This window comes from Pelmatolapia mariae, linkage group LG8, assembly GCF_036321145.2.
Source record: "Pelmatolapia mariae isolate MD_Pm_ZW linkage group LG8, Pm_UMD_F_2, whole genome shotgun sequence".
Classification (NCBI taxonomy): Eukaryota; Metazoa; Chordata; class Actinopteri; order Cichliformes; family Cichlidae; genus Pelmatolapia; species Pelmatolapia mariae.
This window is the reverse complement of record NC_086234.1, coordinates 5,560,284-5,584,268: the sequence shown is the minus strand read 5'-3', so window position 1 is coordinate 5,584,268 and position 23,985 is coordinate 5,560,284. Positions and strand designations below refer to the sequence as shown.

At 39.4% G+C, this 23,985-nt stretch overlaps 4 protein-coding genes across 5 annotated transcripts; 2 read left to right on the top strand and 2 right to left on the bottom strand.

Moving 5' to 3' along the window:
• Window positions 1-585: 585 nt before the first annotated feature.
• gip (gastric inhibitory polypeptide) lies at window positions 586-3,930 on the bottom strand. Its single transcript, XM_063482574.1, has 5 exons — window positions 3,849-3,930; window positions 3,623-3,702; window positions 1,135-1,266; window positions 960-1,050; window positions 586-669 (listed from the first exon to the last, which is right to left on the bottom strand). Exons 2-4 carry the CDS (start codon window positions 3,694-3,696, stop codon window positions 960-962), a joined length of 297 nt encoding a protein of 98 aa, XP_063338644.1. The 5' UTR covers window positions 3,697-3,702; window positions 3,849-3,930; the 3' UTR covers window positions 586-669.
• A 1,254-nt stretch (window positions 3,931-5,184) lies between these two features.
• msl1b (MSL complex subunit 1b) lies at window positions 5,185-11,637 on the top strand. Of its 2 annotated transcripts, none has more exons than XM_063482573.1 (9): window positions 5,185-5,588; window positions 6,121-6,792; window positions 6,898-7,094; window positions 7,419-7,732; window positions 7,879-7,943; window positions 8,045-8,112; window positions 8,611-8,735; window positions 8,822-8,894; window positions 9,946-11,637. In XM_063482573.1, the coding sequence occupies exons 2-9, from the start codon at window positions 6,196-6,198 to the stop codon at window positions 10,034-10,036; spliced, it is 1,530 nt and encodes a 509-aa protein (XP_063338643.1). In that variant the 5' UTR covers window positions 5,185-5,588; window positions 6,121-6,195; the 3' UTR covers window positions 10,037-11,637. The 2 variants fall into 2 exon arrangements, with proteins under 2 accessions (XP_063338643.1, XP_063338642.1); XM_063482572.1 differs by having other exon boundaries at window positions 7,419-7,774.
• Window positions 11,638-13,336: 1,699 nt separating this feature from the next.
• chmp2a (charged multivesicular body protein 2A) lies at window positions 13,337-17,458 on the bottom strand. The gene is made up of 6 exons (XM_063481915.1): window positions 17,306-17,458; window positions 15,914-16,081; window positions 15,652-15,831; window positions 15,418-15,548; window positions 14,301-14,362; window positions 13,337-14,222 (listed from the first exon to the last, which is right to left on the bottom strand). The coding sequence occupies exons 2-6, from the start codon at window positions 16,079-16,081 to the stop codon at window positions 14,101-14,103; spliced, it is 663 nt and encodes a 220-aa protein (XP_063337985.1). The 5' UTR covers window positions 17,306-17,458; the 3' UTR covers window positions 13,337-14,100.
• Window positions 17,459-18,162: 704 nt separating this feature from the next.
• mrm1 (mitochondrial rRNA methyltransferase 1 homolog (S. cerevisiae)) lies at window positions 18,163-19,930 on the top strand. The gene has a single exon (XM_063481987.1). It carries the CDS (start codon window positions 18,323-18,325, stop codon window positions 19,451-19,453), a length of 1,131 nt encoding a protein of 376 aa, XP_063338057.1. The 5' UTR covers window positions 18,163-18,322; the 3' UTR covers window positions 19,454-19,930.
• The last annotated feature ends 4,055 nt before the right edge of the window (window positions 19,931-23,985 follow it).

Genomic DNA, 23,985 nt, shown 5'->3' with positions numbered 1-23,985 from the left:
AATTAAAGGAGCAGCTATATAGATATCTATCTGAACAACATAAAACACAAAATTAAAAAGAAGCTTAATTAAATAACAAAATGATTAAAATAAAATAAAATAAGGAGCCTAAGTAAGTAAAACTCTAAAAGCAATACAATATAATGATATGTAGAAAGAATACACCGTACAGATTACCAGCTTTATTTTAAGTTCACACACAGATATTTATTTTTAATGATGTTTTAATGAACATAGAAAATAAAATATATGACATTTAATAAAGCAGAAAAAATAAAATTTATTGAATAGAGTGGAAAAAAACAATCAGCAGGTGTTAGGTGACAGGTTTTGCAGTGTAAAGAGTTACAGCGTGATATTAGTAGTGTGTTGATTGATTTAGGACTACAATTATTTTGAAACGGAGCAACAGTTATCAGGGTGTTATAGTTATAGTATCTCCAGCATTTCAGGTTCAAAGACTCTGAGAAGTACAATTCAGTGATTCAGTGATTTTTAGATAATAACTTTATTCATTTATGTGAAGACTGCGTTACACAAATGGGACGGGACAAATATTCACAGTTTTACACTAGTAGACCTACAGATTGTCCATCACAGAGTTAAAGATGAAGAAGAGTTGAGATGATGTCTCCACAGTGCCACTGCATCCTTCTGGATCCTCACAACCTGAGAACAGTGTGACAGATTATTTATATTAAACACAGCAAAGTAAATTGATTTTGGATTTTATTTTTAATTAATTCATTGTTCTGTCACAAAATAGAGAGAAAAAGCTGCTTCAAATGTCCCAGAGCCCTGTGCCCTCATGAAGACACGAGGCTCTGGGACATTGAGCCTTGTTATGTTTATTATAGAATTATGCTTTTTTCTAACCAGATATTCAAATTGTCTGTGCCACATCATCATTTGAAAAGAATACAGGTAGTGCCTCTGCACGTGAATAAGTTTAAGCACACCTAAATGTTTCTCCCCTGCTTCTCCTGCAGGCTGAGCTTCAGCAAGTCGTTGTACTGATGTTCCTCTAAAGCCTTCCCAGCATCAGCGGGCCTGAGAGAACAGAAAATACCTATTAATCAAATAAATCTGTTGTTTTGTTCTGCTTTTAATCTGGTGCTTCATTCACTGACTCACTTGGTTTTCTTCTGCCTTTGGCTGAGCAGGAACTTGATAAAGTTTTTCTGCACCATTGAATCCATGATTTTGCTGAATTCACTGGCGATGGTAGACTCAGCGTACCTCTTCCTCAGGTTCTGCTCGTCTTCACTGAGAGGCAACAAAGACACAAATATAAAAATCATATTATTTCCTTGACCCTCTTATTCCCTCTCCTCATACTCAATATGTGTAGTAGTCAGATCCTGTCATATCTTAAAGACTTAATAGTATCTTATTATTAGTGCTTTGTGATACTGGAAATTTTGGTATCGAAACGATACCGAGTAAATACAGAGTCAGTATTGCTGATGCCAGTAACACCTTTCAGCTTGTCATGTACTTTGAAGCTGGTTTTTTTAGAGACCTGTAAATCTGCCTGTCTCTAAATCCCTTTGGGTCAGCTTCTGTTGTTTAACTGTGCTGTAGGCTATAAATAAAATAGACGCGACAGTGAACACAAAAAGGTTCAAACATTTGTCATAATGCGCAGTGAAACAAAGCCTTGATCCTCTCGTGCTAGTATCAGTCCAATACCAGTACTAGCACTGGTATGATCGATATTTTGATCGATCTGCCCACGTCTACTTATAATCCAAACAGAGCTGTTCCCTCTCAGACTGCTGGCTCACTTGTGGTTCCCTGAGTTTCTAAAATCATCTAAACTATTAACCATCTCTGCTTTTAAGACTAGAAATGTCCTTTTGATGCTTACATTTAACTTATACCTAGAGTTGTATCACATGACTGTGCTTCTGTAGCCTCAGGCTGCTGAATGACTTCCTGTGATCCACTGAACGTTTCCTCTCCACTCCCGGCATTTCACTCCCCTTCCATTTATATGTCATGACTGTGTATCATTAACGTCTATCTTTGTCTGCTGTAGTTTCTGTTTTATCCTCACTGTGCTCTACTTTTTCTACCACCCCACCAACTACCGACATGTGTATATATCATCATTCCCACTGCACTTTATGTACTTATAAAAAATCTCAGTGATATGTCTTCTAGTGTATTTTACTCTGTATGTATATACAACCATTTGTGCTTAGTAGAAACATATTTATTTTTCTAATATATCTGCAATTCATTTCCTGATCCTTCTGCTGCTCAAACAAGTGAATTTCCCCAGTTTGGGATACACATTCTTCCTCCCCACTGTCACCAAGCTCTGCTCACAGCTCTGCTTTTTCTCTAATATTGCAGGATCTTTGTCTCACAATATTTGGCCCCTCGAGGTGACTTTTGTTATTGTTATATTTTTTTGGTTATTTGTTCAACCTTTTGATTGCTAAAGTTAAAGAAAATGATGAAAAGATTTCCAGACGTGTAATTCTATCTGACCAAGAGTCAAATCCTCACATCCAAGAAGCAGAGGATTTTCCTTTTTGTACATTTGCTTAATAAGCGGCTCAACTAATCATAAAAATTGTCCACATCAGCCACATTATTACAGTGTACTGTATTATAGCAGCAGAATATGGACCCTGATAGCTTCCTTGTCATATGATTGTTAGATTTTCTCCGTTTTTCTTGTATTATTGTGAGATTTTTACCTTACAATACAAAGCACCTTGAGGAAACTGTTCGTGTGATTTCGCACTATATAAATAAAACTGAACTGAATTTAATTGAATTATCAAAGATATAATAAAATGTGGTATAAAGTACTTATTGTTATGTATTTAAGGAGTCATGCTATTATAAATTGTGTTGACATACTGGGGGAAAAATAGTCAGATAAGCACACGGAGAAAAGTTTGGAAGCCATTTAAATAATTATATTAAATTCAAGCTCATTATGCAGATAAAGGGACTTCCTGCTGCACTGAGTCAAGGTTTCCAATCTTTTGTGATTGAAGTACCCCCCACAGTAACCCATTTCTACCCCACACTGTCACATTCAGACTGTATTCATTAAAATTTTTAACCCACAAGTCAATTAAAAGTATAAATTCCAATTTAAGATGTTTTTTATCAGAATATTTTCTAACATTTAAGATTTGTCTTCACAGCTGTGACCTGCCATGCACTATATTGTGATAAATAATCCCCCACTATAAGCCTTTACGTTTATTTTCCTCCGCAAACACAAACATATATGAATATTTTTACAATTTTACAATCATATCTTTTTTGCTTTTATTAATCCCAACTTTTACATTTTAAGTCAAGCTAAATATGAGTTTTGCTGTATCTGAACCTCACTGTCCTATAGGACAGTGAGGTTCAGATACAGCAAAACTGTAGACTATACACAGTCTACAGTTTACCCCAAAGTTTAATTTATAAGCATTCAATGTTATAAAATTCTCTAAAATTAAATATATAAAGTAAATGCAAGTAAAAAAGTTTTATAATCATTGGAATTTTGAGCAGCTTTGTCTTATAAATGTTGCTGTTAAATCCGATTATCACTCAGTATGTTCAGGGGAAACAAGCATGTAAAGCATACAGTGAGACTTACGCCATCTCTTCTGGTTTTGCATGCAGGGCTCCCAGCAGGCAGATGATCAGAAGTTTGAACAACAAAGCCTTCATGATGACCTGAAAGCAAAAACAGAGATTGTTGGAGAAAGGTCCACACTTAGTTCAACAACTTTAAGCAACCTGGAGGAAAGGTGAGCAAATTCTGCAGCTCAAACCAAGTGTGTGAGCAGTTACATGAAATCCATTCAAGTATATTTTCTCACCTTTGAATAAAACGTCTTTAAAGCAGGCAGAGGGGAAAAATTTCCGGAGAAATTTGTAGACTGCTTACTACAATGTGTTGCTTTCAGAAAATGGGCTTTTATATAGTTTCCACTGAGATAATATGAGCCAAAGCTACAAAAACAGTTTAGTTCCAACACATTAAGTCATTAATGAAACACATACACACACAGGTGACTACTGATAAAGAGGGATGTAATAAACTTTAAATGGGAATTCATTTTACTTTCCTAAAAACTTGGCAAGCAACAGAAAATGCATGGGCCATTAAACTAATGAAAAAGTGACAATGTGAAAATTAAAGCTTGTTGAAAATACGGTGAAGATGTTTGACTGATGCTTATCGTAAAATGAGAAACCTGTGCTCTATGACACTTTCTCCAGAGTAATGACACCTATTGCTCCTCTCACAAAACAGCTTAGCCTCAGCTACTGCGACCCTCACACAGTGACACTGAAATTATAGCTTAAAAAAGGCCAATTACTATCATATATAGGGTGGATGCTTTCACATATTAAGTTAGTATATTAATTCAGTTTCATTTAAATTTTGTTTCTATAACGCCAAATCACAAGAACAGTTGCCTCGAGGCACTTTATATTGCAAAGTACAGATGCTACAATAATATAGAGAAAACAGAAAAAAACACAAAAATCAGACGATTTCCTGTGAGCAAGCGCTTTGGCAACAGTGGGAAGGAAAAACTCCCCTTTAACAGGAAGAAACCTCCAGCAAAACAAGGCTCACGAAAGTGGCAGCCAACTAGTGCGACCGGTTAGGGGTGAGAGGAGGAAGACAGGACAAAGAAACGCTGTGGAACAGAGCCAGAGATTAATAATAACTAATGCAGAGTGGTGTAAAAGCTGAATTGTGTAGGTAATCATGTGATCATGTGGGTCAAAAACTCAGGCTTCAGAGTGCTCTAAAAGCTCTGTTTTAGACATTGTTTCTACTCTTTGCTCTGTATGATGTCTGTTTGCAAAAAGCAGCCTATCTGCTGGCAGGAATTTCTTATTTATTATACATATTTGAAACTTGAAGTAATAACCATTGTCTGTCAGAAACAATTTTAAAAATGGTGTTCAACTGTAATCTATATTCATTTTGTAATTTACATTTAAAATGAATTATCATCTTTTTTGTTTGTTTGTTTAACAAAAGACAGTCCTTAGAGAACATAGTGTTTCTATCAGCTTGAATTTGAAAAATAGACGTCCAACCACGGACGTAACATGGACACGGACGTAACACGTTGACCTCTTACGTGACACCAACGTAACACTAGAACACGCCCCTTCAGTCGTTGTTTCCGGTTGCTTCGCTCGGTTGCATTTTTTAAATATCCAGGGGGACGTTTCAGGCAGTTCTAAAGGGAGTAGTTACTCTTTGACTAAATGCACTTCCAAATAATATGGGCTGGGCGTCTATAACGACTTACATAAAAATGTTTAACAATGGTCTCGAAATGTCGCCATTTCATTATCTAATGTTGGTTTAATGCACGTATAAAGCGTCGTTGTGCTTTCTCGCGCCCCCTACTGGTGCCCTTCCGATGGAAACCTCCAAAACATAAGAAATGGCCATCAAACAAATTACGCATGCGCAGTAGTCAGCGCTTTAAAACAAGTCTTGAGGAGGGAACGTGAAGACAGTTGCAGGTGGACTTGAGTAATAGTCGATGTAAGCTGAAAACGCATAAAAGCGTGTTGGTAAAAAGCAGGTACGTGTGAATTATGAATATCACAATGCGTACGTTACACCCGGCCCTCTGCGGGCGCGCGGTTTGTCCGTTTAACTAACCGGCTAGCGTTAGCCACCTAGCTAGCTGTTATTGTTTTTTCGTGATTCCGCGAGAACCAAAATGGAGGAGATGGCTGATGCCAGTGTCCTACACAGCCACTCCCGAGTCCTTGTTTGAAGCCTGCACACTGAAATGTCGACCCAGGTGCATTATTTATGGGTCAAATTCCCATCAAACGCACGACTTTGTTACCAAACCAGCGTGTCTGTGTTTGCACTGCTGTGCTAGTATAGCTTAGCTTCAGTTTTCAAACCCGGCGAGCATTTTTTGTTTTATTTTTTTTGTAAAATGTGCCCCCAAATCATACACAGTTTAACCGTGCAGTCCTCTTTGATTTGTCCAACCGTTCCAAGCCCGTGTATGTTTTTATCCCAAGCTTGAAGACTGTGTACTCTATGAAATAAACACACAGGAGGAGCCAGACAGATGAATTTGTCATTTGTTTTTGCAGGACAGCAGCTTCGAGTTCACATGTGAAGTTGCTGCTGGTTGAATCTCAGGATGAAAAGTCGTCGTTGTGTTCGCCATGACTCTGAGGTCCACGCTGTATCCAAACACGCGATTCAGGCAGCACGCTGATGCCGGGGTCGTCACCGTTAGTCCCGTGAGCTTCAAGAGGGAGTCCTGCGACTTTGTTATAGATGTTCATGACGTGCAGAGGGGCGAGATCCCAATCAAATCAAAGGACTTAGACCAGAATTACATGACAAGCAAGGTTGCCCTCGCTGCCACTGTTGCAGAGGTAGTTCAAGGAGACACTAAACCTGTGGGGATATTGTCCCCTGTCAGACCAATGGGGGGTGAGGGAACCCCGGTGAAAGGTAAACCCCTCTCTGTTGACAATATGGAAAACCCTCAGATGGCTGTGAACAATAACTCAAAGGATGCCGGTGCTGATGAAAGTGCGAAAGGGGTTGTACCTGGAGTGCTTGGCACCGCATCCATCGAACTCTCGTCTGAGGGTAAGTGGAGGAACATCAGGAAGACCCCTGCCAACCCTCACACTCAAGCCAACTGCCTCCGACAGATTCTCCTCCTCCAGCTGGACCTCATTGAACAACAGCAACAACAGCTCCAGTCCAAGGACAAGGAGATAGATGAGCTCAAAGCAGACAAAGAGACAGTACGTTAAAGTCTTGGCCCGTCTTAATGTGTTTTCTGTCACTTTTTCCTTCTTTATGCCAGAAACGTTGCTTTTTTCCACACTCACGTCTTCCTTCTTTTGCAGCTGCTTGCACGTATTGAGCGAATGGAGCGCCGCCTTCAGCTCACAAGGAAGGACCCACCCCGTGATAAGCGCCTTTTCCAGCCCTTGGAGCCGTGGACCCCTGACAAAGAGGACATGTGGGATCTGGAGCTCGAGAGTCCACAGCCTGACCCAGCCACGCCACTCATCTTCAGTCGGGGTGGCAAAGGTCATAAAAGGTACAATAAACGCCAGCAGAGGCAGCACAAGTGTTTGTTCCTGTTCCACATAATAAAGTGAAAAAATGTTCTGTATAATTTGGTCTATTCAGACTTTGTCTACGTTATTAAAGGAAAATGAGGTGACATTTTTCTGCATACGAAAGACCAAAAAGATTTTAACCGTCCTCCAAAGGGAAACTGCCATTATTTATTTCCTAAATGTCCAGAAGTAATGGGGAATTGATACTGTTAGATAAGATGCCGCAGACTTGTTGCCTGCACTGTATGTAGACCACTTGCATTTCCAAAGGCCAATTTCCATTTTATGTCTTTCATTTTTAGGAAATCTTGCTTTGGTGATACAAAAGTGCAAAAATCTCGAGGTAAAAGTGCCAAGTTGAGCCCACAGAAGCCCGAAATTGAGCCTGGCTCTCCTAATCAGAGAGAGCTACGCAGCAAGGAAACCCCAGAGAAGACTGTTCCCGCGAGAGCAGAAAGGGACGGTTTGCTCCCTTGCAAAGAGGAGGCTGAACTGAGCTGCCAGATGGAGGATCTCCCCTTCATGTCAACGACAGAGATGTATCTGTGTTGCTGGAACCAACCTCCTCTGTCCCCCCTGCGTGAGACTTCCCCGAAAAAGGAGGAAGAGGTGGCCAGTGAGTGGACTCCTCATGTAGTACATGATATGCTGATTGTTTGTAAGCCTAACCTATATCCCACCTTCAATCACTTTATCCTTCAAAGTGTCCTGAACAAAATATCTATGAATAAACTCTTCTCCCTGCTTCTGTTCACCTCCTAGTCCCATCTTGGAGGGAAAATATAATAGAGCCGCTGAATGAAGACTCCTCCTTTAACCCCCCTGAGGTGAGAGACGCATCTGAAAAGAAACTTGTACCTCCTAAAATGAACTCACATCAGATCCAAATGAGTTTTTAACTCACAATTCACTTCTGTTTCCCCTCAAGCCGCTAGACGACGGCGTGTTTTTGAAACGTCACTCAAAGCTCGAGTTGGATGAGAAGAGGAGGAAAAGGTACCGGTCCCTGACTTAAACTTGGTTTAAGATTTTAACAAATACATTTCTTGAGTGTTGAGAGGTATGGGTGCTGGAGTAAACTGCAACAACCTGTATTGGATAAATTTTATCTAAATTTTGATTATTAAATAGTTTTGATGAGCATTTTCGGAGACTTGGTTTAAACTGAGCCCTGGGTTTAAATGTTAAAGACCAGAGTATCAATAAACATCAAGGTCTGTTCTGCTCTCATTGTTGAAGAATGCCAAAGTATCCCCCACCCCATTTTAATGAATGAAAGCTGAAGGTGTGATATTATCAGCGATGTTGAGCTTTTAATGCTTATATAAATCAAATTAAATAATGACAATCTGCATACCAAAATAGTGATTTTTTTTTTTTTTTTTTTTAATTTATTTATTTATTTATTTTTTGCCATAATTGAGCAGCCCCACTACCACCTGTACCTCACTCTTTACTTTTCCTGTCATGTAAATGAATCCTGCGTGTTTCTAGATGGGATATCCAGCGAATCAGAGAGCAGCGCATGTTCCAGCGTCTGCAGCAGCGGATGAACAGGAAGAAAGTTGTCCAGGAGACCGAGCCGGAGTTGTCGTCCTTCTATCCCGACACCGAAGATGGTACATCTTCAGTATTAGAGCAGTGTAATTCTTAAATCAAACCAGGAGATTTTCATTCTTAATTTTAATTCTTAATTCTCTTCCAGTTGAAAGTATAGTGATCACTCCCTTCTTGCCTGTGGTTGCATTTGGTCGGCCTCTGCCTAAACTCTCACAACAGTAAGTTAGAGGTCTTTTGTTTTGGGCTTTTCCTTTATTAATATACAAACTGTTAATAATATTGGTGGATTCTCTTTAAATATGGCCAAAGCTTCCAATAATAAGCTCAGCATATGTACAAGTGCTCTCTGTGAGGTTAAAGATCAGGCACTACTTTGTTTCTTTGTCAGTAGGGCCATATATCCTTAATATGGTTGTGTGAGCACAGCAGCCCCACTCACCTGCTGTTCAACCTGCCTGTTTAGCTCACATGGTAACAGAAATTTGTCTCTAACTAAACAAACATCATAGCTAAAATCTTTGTGTAGTCTGAGTTTCATTTAAGACAAAACATCAAATGAAGTGAAGGCCATTTTCACAGTCCACCTCTTCCCCCACTGTATTTCTTCTGTAATTTATTGCAGGCCTGTATTCATTTAAAGTCGGGATAAAATGATTTAGATGGAACCTAATGCAGTCCATATTTTTTTTGTTCTTGGACTCTATCACAGTAGCTTTGATGATTAACAGTTACATATCCTTATTTATCTTACACTGGGCTTTGGTACAGCCCATCAGTTTGAAACAAGCTCCCTTTGAGCCAGGGGTTAAATAATTATTATAAACAAAACAAACAAACTTTAAAGAAATAAATTATATTTTAATAAAGCTGCTAAAGGACACCACTCACCCCACTCCAGTGAAAAATGAACAGACACCAGAAGGTTTAATATTATTATTCAGTGTTGGTATGTTGATAAGGCCACTAATCATCTGTTTTATGTGCAATTCACTCACATATCTCATCTTTTCAACATTTAGTCTCTAATAAATACTGTAGTTTTACCACTATATTGTCTGGCCTTCGTAAACAAAAGGTTTGAAGTTTGGTATACGCCGATGCTTTTATAAGAACCTGAAGCTGTTTTTAATATCAGCATCTGTCATTGTAACTCTGTGTGTGTAGCATATATATGATATAAAATGAGAAAAAGCAGCAGGAGCATTCCAGTTATTTTCACTCGTCTTTACTCTTGAACTGAGGGTCGACTGTCCGTTGTTTTCTCTCCAGGAACTTTGAGCTGCCTTGGCTGGATGACCGCAGCCGGTGCCGCATTGAGGTTCCCAAGAAACACACGCCTCACCGGACCTGCAGGAAGTGAAGCCCTTAAAAAACAGCAGCAGTGGTGGGAGAAGAAGATGATTATGATGATGCTCCACACCCAGATTAAAAAAACAAAACAAAAAAATTGCTGGTGTGGCAGGGAGTCGCATCACTAGTCGCTTTGTTTAATTGTCACTGTTGCTTTTGCTCTCCTGAATTTCGGTAAAGGATGGGCGATATCTGCAGGGCAGGGTGTCCTTGATGTTTTCGGTCTCTTAAAAGAGAGGTTGAGCCCTCCATGCCAGAAGATTACAGCCCTCAAGTCAGCAGCTGTTCATAATTACACATTTACCAAGAGTTACATGCATGTCCTGATACTTTTTTGGTGGATCTGCACCACAGACATAAAAAAGACCCGTAGACTTAATCAAACAGATGTGGTGTTTCTGTCGTGTTATATGGGGTCGGTAGTATTAAGGGACGAGCTGAGGAGCTCTAATCTTTGTGAATACGTGTAGAGGGAACGATTTAAAGCCACTTTGACTGAAAATAGAGCTTCGCGAGCAATGCAGCTGCATCCTTTTCGCTTTGGGTCGTGTCACCGCGCCTGTTCTACCCGCATCAATGTCGTGCTGTGTATTGCCTATATCGATTGCACACGACTGCATTAAGATTTTATCGATGTTAGGTGTGGTTATTGGGAGTTTTGAGCCAGCATGATTTCATATATATGCATATATATATAAAATAATCGAGCCAATCCAGTGTAAGGTGAAAAATGTAAACAATCAGATGATTGGGTTTGAGAACAAAGGCATAGGAAATTATTCGGGTGGTAAACTTGGCGTCGAATTCAGTGACCTGTCCCCTTTTTTTGTTTTGTTTTGGTTTTTTTGTTTTGTTTCTGTTAGTTCCTTTTTTATGTGAGATGCATGGACTCTATTTAGCTGTTTCCAAATAATAAAAAATAAAAAGGTATTAGCATGTTTTCGCCCCAAAATGGAGAATAATCTCTGCTCATTGGGCTACAAAAATACTGTCTTGAAAGCATGACCTTTGGCCGCTCAGTTCGGCCGATCCGATGATAACAAAGTTTTGATATTTGATCTTGATTTTTCTCTTTTGTTTCCAATCAAAAAAAAAACCAAAATAGCTTGTGTCCAGTAAATATACGATTTAGGTGTATGCATCAGACTCCTGACGTTCACGGGAGCCGTTTTAGAAAATGAAGCTTTCTAGCTGTAGTCTGTGTGCGCTCTTTAACACGCTGCCAGTTAATCTCTCCCTCTGCGAGTTAATCTCAGTCGCAGTCGCAGTGTTTGGTTTCTGCAGGTTTTCCTCTTCGCTGTGTTCACTCAGCCTCTTCTACATTTGATGCAACAGCTTTCTGCAGCTTCAATACTTTCAGCTGCTCAGTGTGCACCTGCACATGCGGCACATTCTGGAAATACAAAGTCAGTTTTTGTTTTGGTTTTTTTTTCTCCTGTTTTTCTGTACATAGCTTTCAGAAACAAATGTACATAAAACATTGCTGTTATTTTTTTATTATTTAATGTTGGAAGTGTTGAGTACATCAATATCGTTCTATGATTGTAAGTTGACAAATTGACAGTTTTGAAAGTAAAACATTTTTTTGGAATAAAATGAATATGTCTATCATATGTGGATGTGGTTATTTGATAGGGATGAAGTGGGTACAAATGTACACTAGGAGGTTGTTTATGAAAAATACATAAAGCTATTTTTTCCATACATAGCAGAAAAACTGTTTAGATTTAACTGTGTACAACTTCAGCCTCATCTCCTTTATCTGTACCTGTGATCCTGATGACTGAAGTAGAGAGGAGGTATAACTGAAAATTTCCAGGTGTTAACAGGTCATTAACAAGCTCCTCCCATGTAGTTTTGGGCTGTTCGTTCTCATGATCATCCCACCCCTGGCTGGTCGTTTTACTGCACCAGCAGTGTGTTTGGGATCATTGTCATGCTTACAAATGAAGCTGTTCTACGTGATATTGCATGGATCAAAAAATGACTGTACTTTTCTTAATTCCATCAATTTTCACAAGATTTATAATGCCACTGTCTGAAATTCATCCCCAGATAACTGTAGACTCACACTTGTACCTCACTCTGGACTAAAACTTCAGATATTTAAAATCGCTCTGTAAGACGACCTGCTGATTTTGAGCCCAGTTCGTGTGTAATCCGCCTTTTCTCCCTTGGAGTAGATGGATCAACTGAAGGGTCAGATTCATCTCTCAGATCCGGCATCAGGTGGATTTTTCCCTTTATCTGCCAGATATTTTTAGGCCTTCCACTTCATCTTTTGTGCGCCACTTGTCCACTTTCCTCATTTTTCTTACAGACACGCTGCACACCATGCCCAGATATGCCAGGTTTTCAGCTGGTAGCTGTTTGGGAATCACCTTGTTGGTATAAAATTTTATATAACTCAAACTGTTGTTTCTGGCACTTTGTAGATTCAGCTAAAGAAATGGGAGCAAAGTCTTTGATCTTATGACTGCTAGTAACAAAGTACCTAAATATACAATTTAAAACCGGTTCTTTGTTGTGTGTTTTGTGTAAACACTGAATCAGGAGACTTTTTTTTATGCTTGCATGGTTCATAGGTCAGTGTTAAGTGGGTGAACAAAGGAAGAAACATTCCTCTGCAATTGATCAGGTACAAGGACTGGATGCAAAATGAGTGAAAAAGCAGCCAATGTCCAAAGAAAAACTTTAAAAGACATTGAGAAAGGCCTGGAGAACTGGAGCTGAAGAACACTAAAAAATACTGGCAACCACCAGTGCTGCCTCTCAATGTCCCAGCAGACACACTTATAGTAATCAGTTTGAAAATCCTCCATTGCCTTGTTCTCAAGTTATCACATTCACATGATTTTCAGAAAGCTTTTTCTGTCCTTGCCATCAAGGTCAGTGAGATTCGAACTTGTCCAAGATTTGTAGTAGATGCACCTGTGGTATCAATTTGAAAATCCTAAGTGACTTCCTTCTCGAGTTATCGCCTTCACAAATTAAGGTGTCCCAGTGGGGTGACGCACATACCCCATCAGCCTTTTATGGCTGAGGAAAATAGAAAGAAATGATTCGTGGCTCAAGACTTCAGACTTCTTCTCAGTTCTCTAAACTAACTACACATATTCATAGAACCTTAGTAGCAGATATTGAAAGCCTATCTCAAGCAGTTTTTCAAAAAAACTGAATAATCGAAATAAACGAATAACAGCTGTGATTTAATTCACATTAAGAAGTTTATCTTTCCCCTGGAATTTTGTCTGAGATGGTCAGGTAGAATCTGCTAAAAATAACACTCTGATCACACAGCCAGTTATTTAAATCTGGAAAAAATGTTTATTGAATAGAGAAAAAAAAACAAAACAGGACAGTTTGTCAAAAATAAACACCACTGACTCTTTATTAACATTTTGGTGAAATAAATCTTAGAGTGCCAAGTCAGCTGACCTCACCTTTCTTCCAAATATAATCTGTAAAATCTGTGAATGTAGCTGGAAAAGATGCTGATATTTCAACTTCCTGCACAGCATCTTCAGGTAAACCCTGACAAACCGCAGATTCCATCTACTAAACAATCAGAAAAAGGCTACAAGTGTATTATTATTATGATTATGGTGATACAAACACCAAAACAGCCTCATTTACAAAAAAAAAAAGAAAAAAAAAAAGAAAAACTTCACGTCACCCATATAAAATGTCATTTTCTGTGATATTACCAGCTTTCGTTTGGATTTCCTTAAACATTTTTATAATTAGTGTTAATTTAATTTGTGAAAACGTCATGCCTGGAGGAGTTAGTATTTACAGACTGTGACATAAAGTCAGCTTGTGTCATTTGGCAAAGTCGTAAATGAGGCAACAATTTGCCAAACCTATGAAGGATAATGACCCTTTTGCTTTTTTTTTTTTTTGGATAAAATACATATTACACATAATGAAAAAACACCTCAAACAGAAAGCCATACACCTTTGTCATACACCCCAGTCCTGCTGCAACAAACCAGCGTACCGCTGGCTCTACTTCCAATAGAATCTAGACACAGAGATTCGAGTATGTTTGTATTAAAGGCTTCGCCACAGAGCTCAATCTCTCCGAAGGTTATTCAGACGCTCCTCCAGGTCTGCGTCTGCGTCGGCCAAGGCCGCCTGAGGCTCCGCCTTCTTCCCTCCTGCCACCGACAAGCTTCCGCCAGTGCTCGGCAAGCCTGAAATAAACACGTGGCGTTAAAAGAAAATATCCAGAGTCAAAGAAAAAAATGTATTTTTTTTTTTTTTCTTCTTACTTGACAGTTCATCGGACAGGTTCAGACCCAGCTCGTCCAGCACTTGGGACACAATGGCGTCGCTGTGTAGGAAGCACAGACATGGAGGGTAAATCAGGAAGTCTGCCAGTCATATTGATATTGAGTGCCAGATAAACCTCTTCTTTAAATGATTTTAAAGAAGACTGTTTAATAAATCATCTAATCAAATCAAAGGACAGCAGGGCCACCAGAGAGGGTATCTTACTACTGTCAATAAAGGTGTAAAAAAAAAAACCCCCCAAAAAAACCCAACCTTTTTTTAAAAAAAATAATAGAATAAAAGAGTGCTCTAGATCTCAAACACACCAGATCTGTGATCACTTTTAGCTCATATTTGTCTTTTGTCCGTAAGTGTGTTCTGTTGTACATCTGTAAGTTTCGTTTCATGCTACCTGTCGGGGCGGGCACTACGGATGTAAATTAGCAGCTAAGTTGCTTATTGTAGCTTCATTTTTACACAGCTGCGAAAGATGATGGGAAATATGATGAAATTAAAAGATGTAAAGGTTCTACTTCCACATAATTTATCTTGTACTTTGATTTAAATGCTGTACTATACTGCTGTTGATATACTAGAAACTGTCTATTCCAAATGTCCAATATTACACATCCCTCGTATTTTATTAGTTTCATTTTTAATGTTTTAAAAATTTAAGAAAGATCACAACTACAGGAGCTTCCTGGCCTTGGAAATTCATGGTCAGGAAGCTCCTGGCACACAGTTTATGTGCTGATGTTAATGCTAGAGGAAGTTTGGTGCTCTCCAGTTATGAACTCAGCAGAATGTTGGCAACTTCTAGACTCACTCCGTAGCTTCATTTTTTGGTTGAGTTGCTGTGGTTCCTAAACACTTCCACTTTGCAATAATACCACTCACAGCTGACTTGGTGCCATGCTGGCATCCTATTACAGTACCACGCTGGAATTCATTGAGCTCTTTGTTTCACAAAAGTTTTTAAAAATAAATCACAGGCCTGGGTGATTGATTTATACACCTGTGGCATTGAGACTGAAAACACCTGAGAGCCAAGATTAAGAGACTGAGCAGCTCAGTACTTTGGTCTGATCATCTTCCGACGCTCTGAGAATCCCTCACCTCTCCTCCTCGTCATCCTCGTCTCCCATGGCGTCGTCGATGGCGTCGTTCATCATCTCTTCCTTCATGTCCATGATTTCACTCTGTCGCTCAAACTCCATCATGATCTTTTGGATCTGAGGCAGTTTCAGCTGTGGGGATGGGATAAATAAATGAGAGTCTGTCAGCATGTTGAGCAGGGTGCATTACTATTTTTTAAAATCTGGATCACAGAATGTTTGCTGGTTATCGGACCTGTCTGTTCATGGTGGCCATGGCTTTGGTGACGCCTTTCATTGCCTGCGCCATACTGTTGTTGGACTTCAGCGTCTGTATCTTCAGGCTGACCGCCTGAATGTTGGCTTTCATCATGATGAACTTCTTAACGTAGCGCCTAGTGCGCACTAAATCTTTGGCCATGATCTTGACGGCGTCCTGCAAAGATCGAAACGATAAAATCACTGTGAACATTCTTCTGGTACAAAAGAACCCCTGCTCACGAGCCCCACGGCCTCACCATTTGTCCCTGTTTGGCCATTTTCTTTATGTCAGCGATGATCTTCTTCTCCTGCTGCTCCAGCTTCATTCGCTCCCGGTCCAGTTCTCGCATGGCTCGGTTGAGTGCCCGCTGATTCTGCCTCAGCATCTCCTCCGGAGTCTTCCTCCTTCCAAACAGGAAATCCATCTGGATGCGGATATAAGCAGAGTATCAAATTTGGTCAAACAAATATCAGTTATGGTTCCTTTTTATTTTTATTTTTTTATTCCTGTGGTCCTCTGGGATCAGTAGCCATATGATGTTGCGATTGAGTAAGAAACAACAGGAACCATTAAAAGTACCCTCTACCTTCAGTTATAAAGTGAATCTATCTATCTATCTATCTATCTATCTATCTATCTATAGGTTATCTAATATGCCAGTGCCTTTAAATCTTTTTTCTCTGGTTCAAAGTGAACCATTATTCGATTAACCACTCAGTTGATCAACAGTTAACAGTCTTGCACAAAACAAAAAATGTCAAGGATTTCCCTTCTTCTCTGATGATTTTCTCTGTCGTACATGGAGTTAAAATAAATGCATGTGGGTCAAGGTAACAAAAACAGGTGACAAAAACAAAAGATTAATAAAAATTTAAAATTAGAAGTGGAAAAAAAATATTGAAATGGGGAAAAATAAAAGTAACTAAAATTTTGATAAACGCAAACTGAAATTACATGAAAATGGAGTCTGTAGTTTTAGTCTCGGTGAGGCTGGTGAGGCTTTGTTTCACATTTCCTGAGACCTGAGATGACCACATGACTATGAATCAGCTCCCTTCAAAAACTCCTGTGTTTATATTGTGGTGTCTATTCTGATCACCAGTCCCCCACCCCACCCCCAAGTAAATATATAAATAATTAAAATTAAAAATACTAAAACTTACACCAATAACAGTGGACATTAATAGTTATTTTAAGCCTGAAATAGCAGACATCATAATCCTGACTCAAACCTGAGCCTGTGCTCACTCCATCGGCTTACAAACACATTATTAATTATTAAAATCGCTTTTCATCATTACTGTGTCAATAAATTGATAAATAAATGCCTGACATTTGGTCATTTGGTGGATGTGAGAATACGAGGACGGGGGTTTGCATTTGAACTTCTCTGCCTTCCGTACAAATAAAACCCCCACTCTAAACCAACTTACAGCGACATTTTCTACACATATAAACGTGTTTCTAAAGCCGTCTCAGGCTGTCATAAGCCCCTGTTACTGGACGGTTACTCAGCAGTCAGTTATGTGACCAAAGGCCTGAAGTCTAAATCCAGCCTTGTTTAGCTCGGTTGTTCTCCCCCTCTGGCAGGGCGACAAAAACCAACAGGTAACCCCACCACAGCGTGAGGCCGGCGGTTAAATCTCACCGTGTGCGGCGGAGACGGGGGTCCAGACGGCGAATACGGCGCGAAGAGGCGTCAACTCCAACTTCTGCTCGAAACAAATTTAAACGATTATTTGTTTTCTTTCCTACGCTTCCGTGTTGCTAGACTTTTACTTCCCGGAAATTACGCCATCACGCACACCCAGGCAGTCGTCAGTTTTACCATGGCGTCACATTTGTCACGTGCCCACAATCGACACCGAGAAAGACAGACAGACATTTCAAAATAAAAGCTAGAGAACTCTTTTATACAGTGCTATAAAAAATAGCTAAAAAGATAGCTACAAGCTATTGTTATTTATTTTATTTATTTTTTTGCGTTTAACTTAATTCTTAACAAAGGAAGCTGTAACAAAGGAATCTTACAGCTATACAGTGCTGTGAAAAAGCTATTGGCCCCACCCTAATTCTTTCTTTTTGATTTTTGTCTTTTTTTTAAATATTTGTCACAGTTGGGAAGTTGGGAAATAGAACATCTAGAAAAATATACTGATTAAAATTAAAGCTAAGCAAAAAATGCAATAACCATAAAATTATATAAATAAAACCAAATAGATAATACAACAGAAAAGTAATTAAACAGTTTATCCATAGAAATAGATATTTAATGACCAGTACGAAAATGAAACTAAATATTACAACAGCAACAAAAGTACATGTCAGACTTGACCCCGTAAGAAAAATGTTATTTATGCGAAATGTATTATTTCAATTCCATACACTTCCAGCTTTGGGTGACGCCTGTCATCAGACTAGCAGTCTGAGGCTTTTATTTTGTAGGGTAAATGACTCCACGTCAGGTCATAATATCCGCTGCTTGCTGAGACTGAATTGCACATGTGCATAAAGGCTACAAGCATGTCTGCTGAGATAGGAAGTTGGTTCTTTAACTCCTCGTGACAGATTATCAGTGAAGGTCTCTGACACATCTGTGGATTGATGGACTTCTCGGGAAGCTGATTCGAGTTTCTCCAGTGCAGAGGCTGCCCCTTGTATAAATATGGCTGGATTTATTGCAAATCAGCACAGGTTGCTGCTTGTATTGAACAGAAGATTTCACGCACCTTTTTCAGCCTCCCAGGTTGCCTTTTACCACTTAACAGCTTCACACCTGAGCCCAAAGGACAGCAAGGTCAGCCCTGTAGTGAGGGGGCGCTCCAGGGTCCAGCACAAGCCTGCAGAAGGGCAGGAGCATGAGGGGTCAACTCAGAGAAAAGTGTTTAAAAGTGAGATTTCACTGCTGCAGAAGCAGATGAGGGGAGATGACTTCAGAGTGTCACCTGAACTCAGGAAACTGTGCTTGGAAGATTTCCCTGCAGAGAGGGAGAGGCAGGTGAAGCAGAAACCTGCACCTGAGGCTAAATCTAAGGACTGCGAGGTTGTTTTTGGCGTTGCTCCCTGCTTCTTGGCTCTCACTCAGGGAAGGAGGAGGGTCCATAAGCTGTTTGTAAAAGACGGCGAGGCCTCTCACAGGGCGTCTGTGTTGAAGGTGTGCGAGGAGGCTCATCTGCGAGGAGTTCGAGTCCATCGGGTCAGCAGAAAGGAGCTGGACAAGATGTCCAATGGGGGAGTCCATCAGGGAGTGTGCCTGCTTGCCAGTCCCCTGAGCTACCTCACCGAGGATTCTGCACCCAGCAGGAAAGATGCCCCTCTGTGGCTCATTCTGGAGAGAATCCAGGACCCCATGAACCTTGGCGCCATCCTGCGCTCTGCTTATTTCCTCGGGGTGGACAGAGTCGCCAGCAGTCTTCGCTACACCTGCCCGCTGTCTCCAGTGGTCAGCAAGGCGAGCTCGGGCATTATGGAGGTGATGGGGGTGTATGGATATGAAAACGTTGCAGAGATGTTGAAGCTGAAGATGGAGCAGGGCTGGCAGGTGGTTGGCACAGTGGGACAGGAAGCAGAAGTGTCTCAGATGCCCATCACCAAGTGTTCAGACTTTAAAATGACCAAACCCACGTTGCTGCTGATGGGAGGAGAGGGAGAAGGACTCTCCAAGGAGCTGCTCTCCACGTGTCAGACACTTCTCACCATCCCAGCGGGCAGGGAGCTGGTGCCTGGCATAGAGTCTCTCAACGTTTCTGTAGCCACAGGCATCCTGCTGCACTCTTTGCTGTCCTCCAGGAGCTAGACCACATGACAGCAACCTCAAATATCCTCCCAAATGAAGATGCAAGGTCACTGACAACACAACCAACCACAGGAATAAATAGTTCAGTGTAATCCTGAGTACAAATTCATAGAAGACCAAACCAGAGCCCTCATACTTTTTTCTGCTGTTGTGTCTAAAAACTACTATTCCTGAAAACGGGCCTGAGTAGCATTTGCTGGAAACAAAAACCACAACCCACCTGTTTCAAGTTACGTAGCCTTTAAAATAAATACACATTATTTATTTATTGCCTGTTTTCAAAATTGATGTTGTCAGTGGAAACCAACAGGCTCTGAGCCGAGTCTTACAGATCTGCGTGATTGCTTCCTGAGATTTGTTGACTATATATTTTCTCTGCTATCTGTTATTTGGCATTGATGTTATTTGATACTTGTTACTTGATATCAATGTTTTAAGTCATCTGCCTGTGTAATTTGTATCTTTGTACAGCACTTTAGCCAACACTACTGTTGTAATTAAATGTGCTATATAAATAAACTAAACATAGGTAAACGTCCACATTTTCAAACCTTATCCATGTGTGTTTTGATTCAGTACCGGAGTACAGGAGTACGTCCTGGTCGCCCAGCATCAGGACTTTGTAGTGTCTATTATTTTTATGTCTTTTGCTCACATTTTAAGGTAGGTTTCTGTATAATCAAACATGGATTTGGGTACGCCAAAGTTTCAAGATGCAAAATGTCCTCCATTTGTCAGTTTGAGGAACTTTTGATTGCACAATTGAAGCATGAGGACCAAGCGTGACAGCTACACTTTTACTGTGTTTTGCTCCACACAAGGTTTCTTTTATCCCCCTCACAAATGTTGCTGTCCTCCTCACAGACCCTTGGTTGTGTGATGATACAGTAAATCTAATTAATTATGATTTTCTGCATTTGCAAAAAAATATTTGGTAACACAGTGTTTCGTGTTTAAGTTTTGGTCCTCCTCCAGAGGCCTGGATGTTTGAGGATTTGATGGTTCGGCTGCACCTTCCTGGACAGAGACCTCTGATGTTGTTCCCAGAGACTGTTGGAGCCATGATTCCAGCTCCTGTTACCAGTGGGACGCTTTGATTTTACCTTCCAGTTGTTCCTTGAGTCACTGGGAATTCTTGATTATCTCATATCCCTTCTATCTAATGCTACTGTCAGCTGCTATTGCCAAATCTATCACAGCTGCTGTCTTCTGCTCCTTTTCAATCACCGCTATCTCTGATTGGTTGGCCAGCAGCTGCTTGTGTATCCCACAAGATTCTCATCCACCTCAGAGGTGTCTCCCATCACAACAGATAGGTTCCAACCCCTACCCGCTACTTTAGGTTGGATAAGTGGCTAAGGGAATGGATGGATAACTTTTCGGACTATTCCTCCAAAAATGTGCATATATATATATATATATATATATATATATATATATATATATATATATATATACATATATATATATATATATATACACAAGTTTCAGCATATAACTTACATTTAAAGCGAACTAATTCAATTTTCTCTTTTTCTGCTGTCTTTTTTCTTCGCCTTACACATTATTTATTGTACACATGTTGACCCTTGACCAAAGAAAAGAAACACCTGTGGAATAAGTGACACCATAATGACTCATGTGCATTTACTGCCCCAGTACACCATGACAATGAGTAGACATGCACAGTAGGAGGACCTCCCCTAAGTGGAATGCAGCCCTGATTAATAAACCAGTGCTTTTCCTGCTAAGACATGCCGACTGTCCGCTGAGGAAAGAAGACTGCAGTTACGCTTCACATCAAACACTACGTGTCCAAAGGTTTGTGAACATATGATCACAGCAGCGGGGAATTTATCAGTCACAAGACCATCAGTGACGTGCAGCACTGATACTGGCTGATAAGGTGTTGATCACATCTGCTGCTTTAGTTTATCTCGGAGGCATGAATGAGGGTGACGTCAGGGCTCCATGCAAGCTCGTCAGGTCCTTCCTCACCAAACTGTAAAACTATTTACTGAAGCCCAGGGCAAATGCACAATTTTTATTGGTTGTCAGGTTTTAAGTTGATAGTTTTGCTCATCTCCTGTGACAGGCGTGTTCCCATGAGTGTTGTCTTCTTCTTTACTATCAGGAAAAACAAGCAGTTCTTACACTTCTATTAACAAGAATCCTAAGAATAAAGGAAAGACAGTAGGGGATGTCTACATACTTTTGGTCATGTTACTGAGATAAGATCTCCATTTAAAAAACACTTTTCCTTTTTTTGTAGAAACTGAACACTTAAAGTGACATTTACAAATTAATGAAAAAATAAAAAGTTTGTGGAAATATACTAATTTTTTTTTTGTTTAAACCTTTATAACTAAAACTGCAAATACAAACCAACTTTCATTATCTAGCAAAAATAGCATTTGAAGAATATATAATGAAAGCTAGAACAAAACAGATACATAAAAGTTAATTTTTTATATTCTGACTGCTGTAACACAGTAATTTCCTAGATTTTTGTATAAATAAAGTATTTTTTAATTATTATTTTCATATGATGGCTTTCATATCAGTTACATACATCAGTGATTTACTCAGGAGGTTCGACTTGTGCCTAGATTATACTTTTCATCAGGTGGTAATTAAGTCCTTTTGGACTGCACCAAGATCCACATTTTTTCCAGAAAGCTAAAAGCTTTCCAAGCTTTCACTATAACAGCTATTTACATCCAAACCAATCCTCACTCTTAAGAGGTCGGACTTAGTTTGGTAAATCTTATTTAGGAATTTAACATTCACCCTTATACTTTCTGCTTTTCTTCAACATCAAATTTCAGAATATGATCAGACTTTATCAGTTTTAATTTATATTGATTAGAATTTTTGTCTTCCAGTTCACTTAAACGTAGGTTAGTCACCAGTGTGGGTTTCCTCATTTTAGTTTAAGTGCTTCAAATTTTTTTAATTGTGTTTTTTGTTATTTCAGTGATCGTTTTAGCTTGTCTTTATTATGTAATGGGTAGCATTTGTCAGGAACAGATGAAATGTTTAAAACTGTCCCATAATAAAATAGTGGTTTAACATATTTGCAAATAAGCGAAAGATTCCCAGTTTCATTACAGGAGTTGGCACAAATCCCTTTGGGTTGTGTCAGGAAGGGTGTCTGGTGTAAAAAATCTGTCATAACCGCCACATAGAATGACCTGCTGTTGTAGCTCCTTTTAAATAAGGGTCAGGGGCGGATCTAGAGAAACTGTGTCAGGGTGGTATGAGGGTGGCATGGAAATCAGATGGGGTGGCAAAATCAAAGCTTTTTTAAAAAAACAAAACACATATGCAGGTTTTACATATGGCTAAAATGATTCAAATGCAGTAAGTATACACATGTTATGTAGACCAGATAGTTAAACATTCAGTTACATAAAACATGTGAATTTTGAGTTTATGCACTGTACAGTCTGTATAATAAATAAATATGTAGCCCAATACGTATAAAATCCAGAAAGCAACACAACATGGGGCGGTTCATTTACAAGGAAAGGACTAACTTAAGTTTCGCTTTTGGAAAAAAAAATTACACTGTCATGAACAAAAATTTAAACCTAATTTTTCATGATTTGTTGGGTTAACCCTCTAAGATCCAAAATAGAATTGGCCATTTTTGACTACTTTTGATTTTACATTTGTATTTCACCTTCAAATTGTTTTATTTTATTTTTTACCTTGCCTTGCTTGGCATCATTCTTTTCAGCACAACCTCACGTGTCTGAATTTACAGTTATTTTTTCATTAACATACTGTATTAACACAACTGATCTGAAATCACACAAAAAACATAAAATCCTAGTAGTAGTTTTTTTTTTACTGTAAAAACCACAAACATGTTTAGTAAATTATTTTCACAACTTCAAATGCAAATATAAATTGTACATTTTGAAAACTTATGCATACATTTTGTAAACAATAACGTTATATGCAACTATTTATCTAAAAATGCAGCCAACACATCTGGTGTTTGTTTTTTAAATTTTGTACATCCATTTAAAAATACTACTATAACTAAAACGAGAAAACAATCAGGTGTTACAATAAAATGTCCCACAAATTATTTTTGCCAGTACAAAGACAGAGGAGAAAACCACAGGCTGCAGGCCTGAAAACAGGAGGTCTTTCACTTCTCTGGTTTTCCACCTGGAGACAGTTTACATTGCACACTAACTATACCTTAACTCTAATATCTAAAAAAAAATCTTAACCCCCAAAAAACTATTTCTCAAAGCTCTTTCTCTTTCTCTCTATCTCTCTCACTCGCTCTGTCTCGCTGCCACCACTATGAGGGTGTCCAAATTCACAGCCTGTGAATTTGGACACCCGCCATCACACCCAAAACCTCCCCTTCTTCCTAATCGTACGAAACCCACGTGTTGCCGTTTCCACCAATAGGAAATAGGTGGCTATTTTTCCTTCTTTACTGTTTTCGCGCTGTCCTTAGAAGACGCTTTTCTTCTCTTTATTTGCAAAAATGTTCTGTGGTAGACATT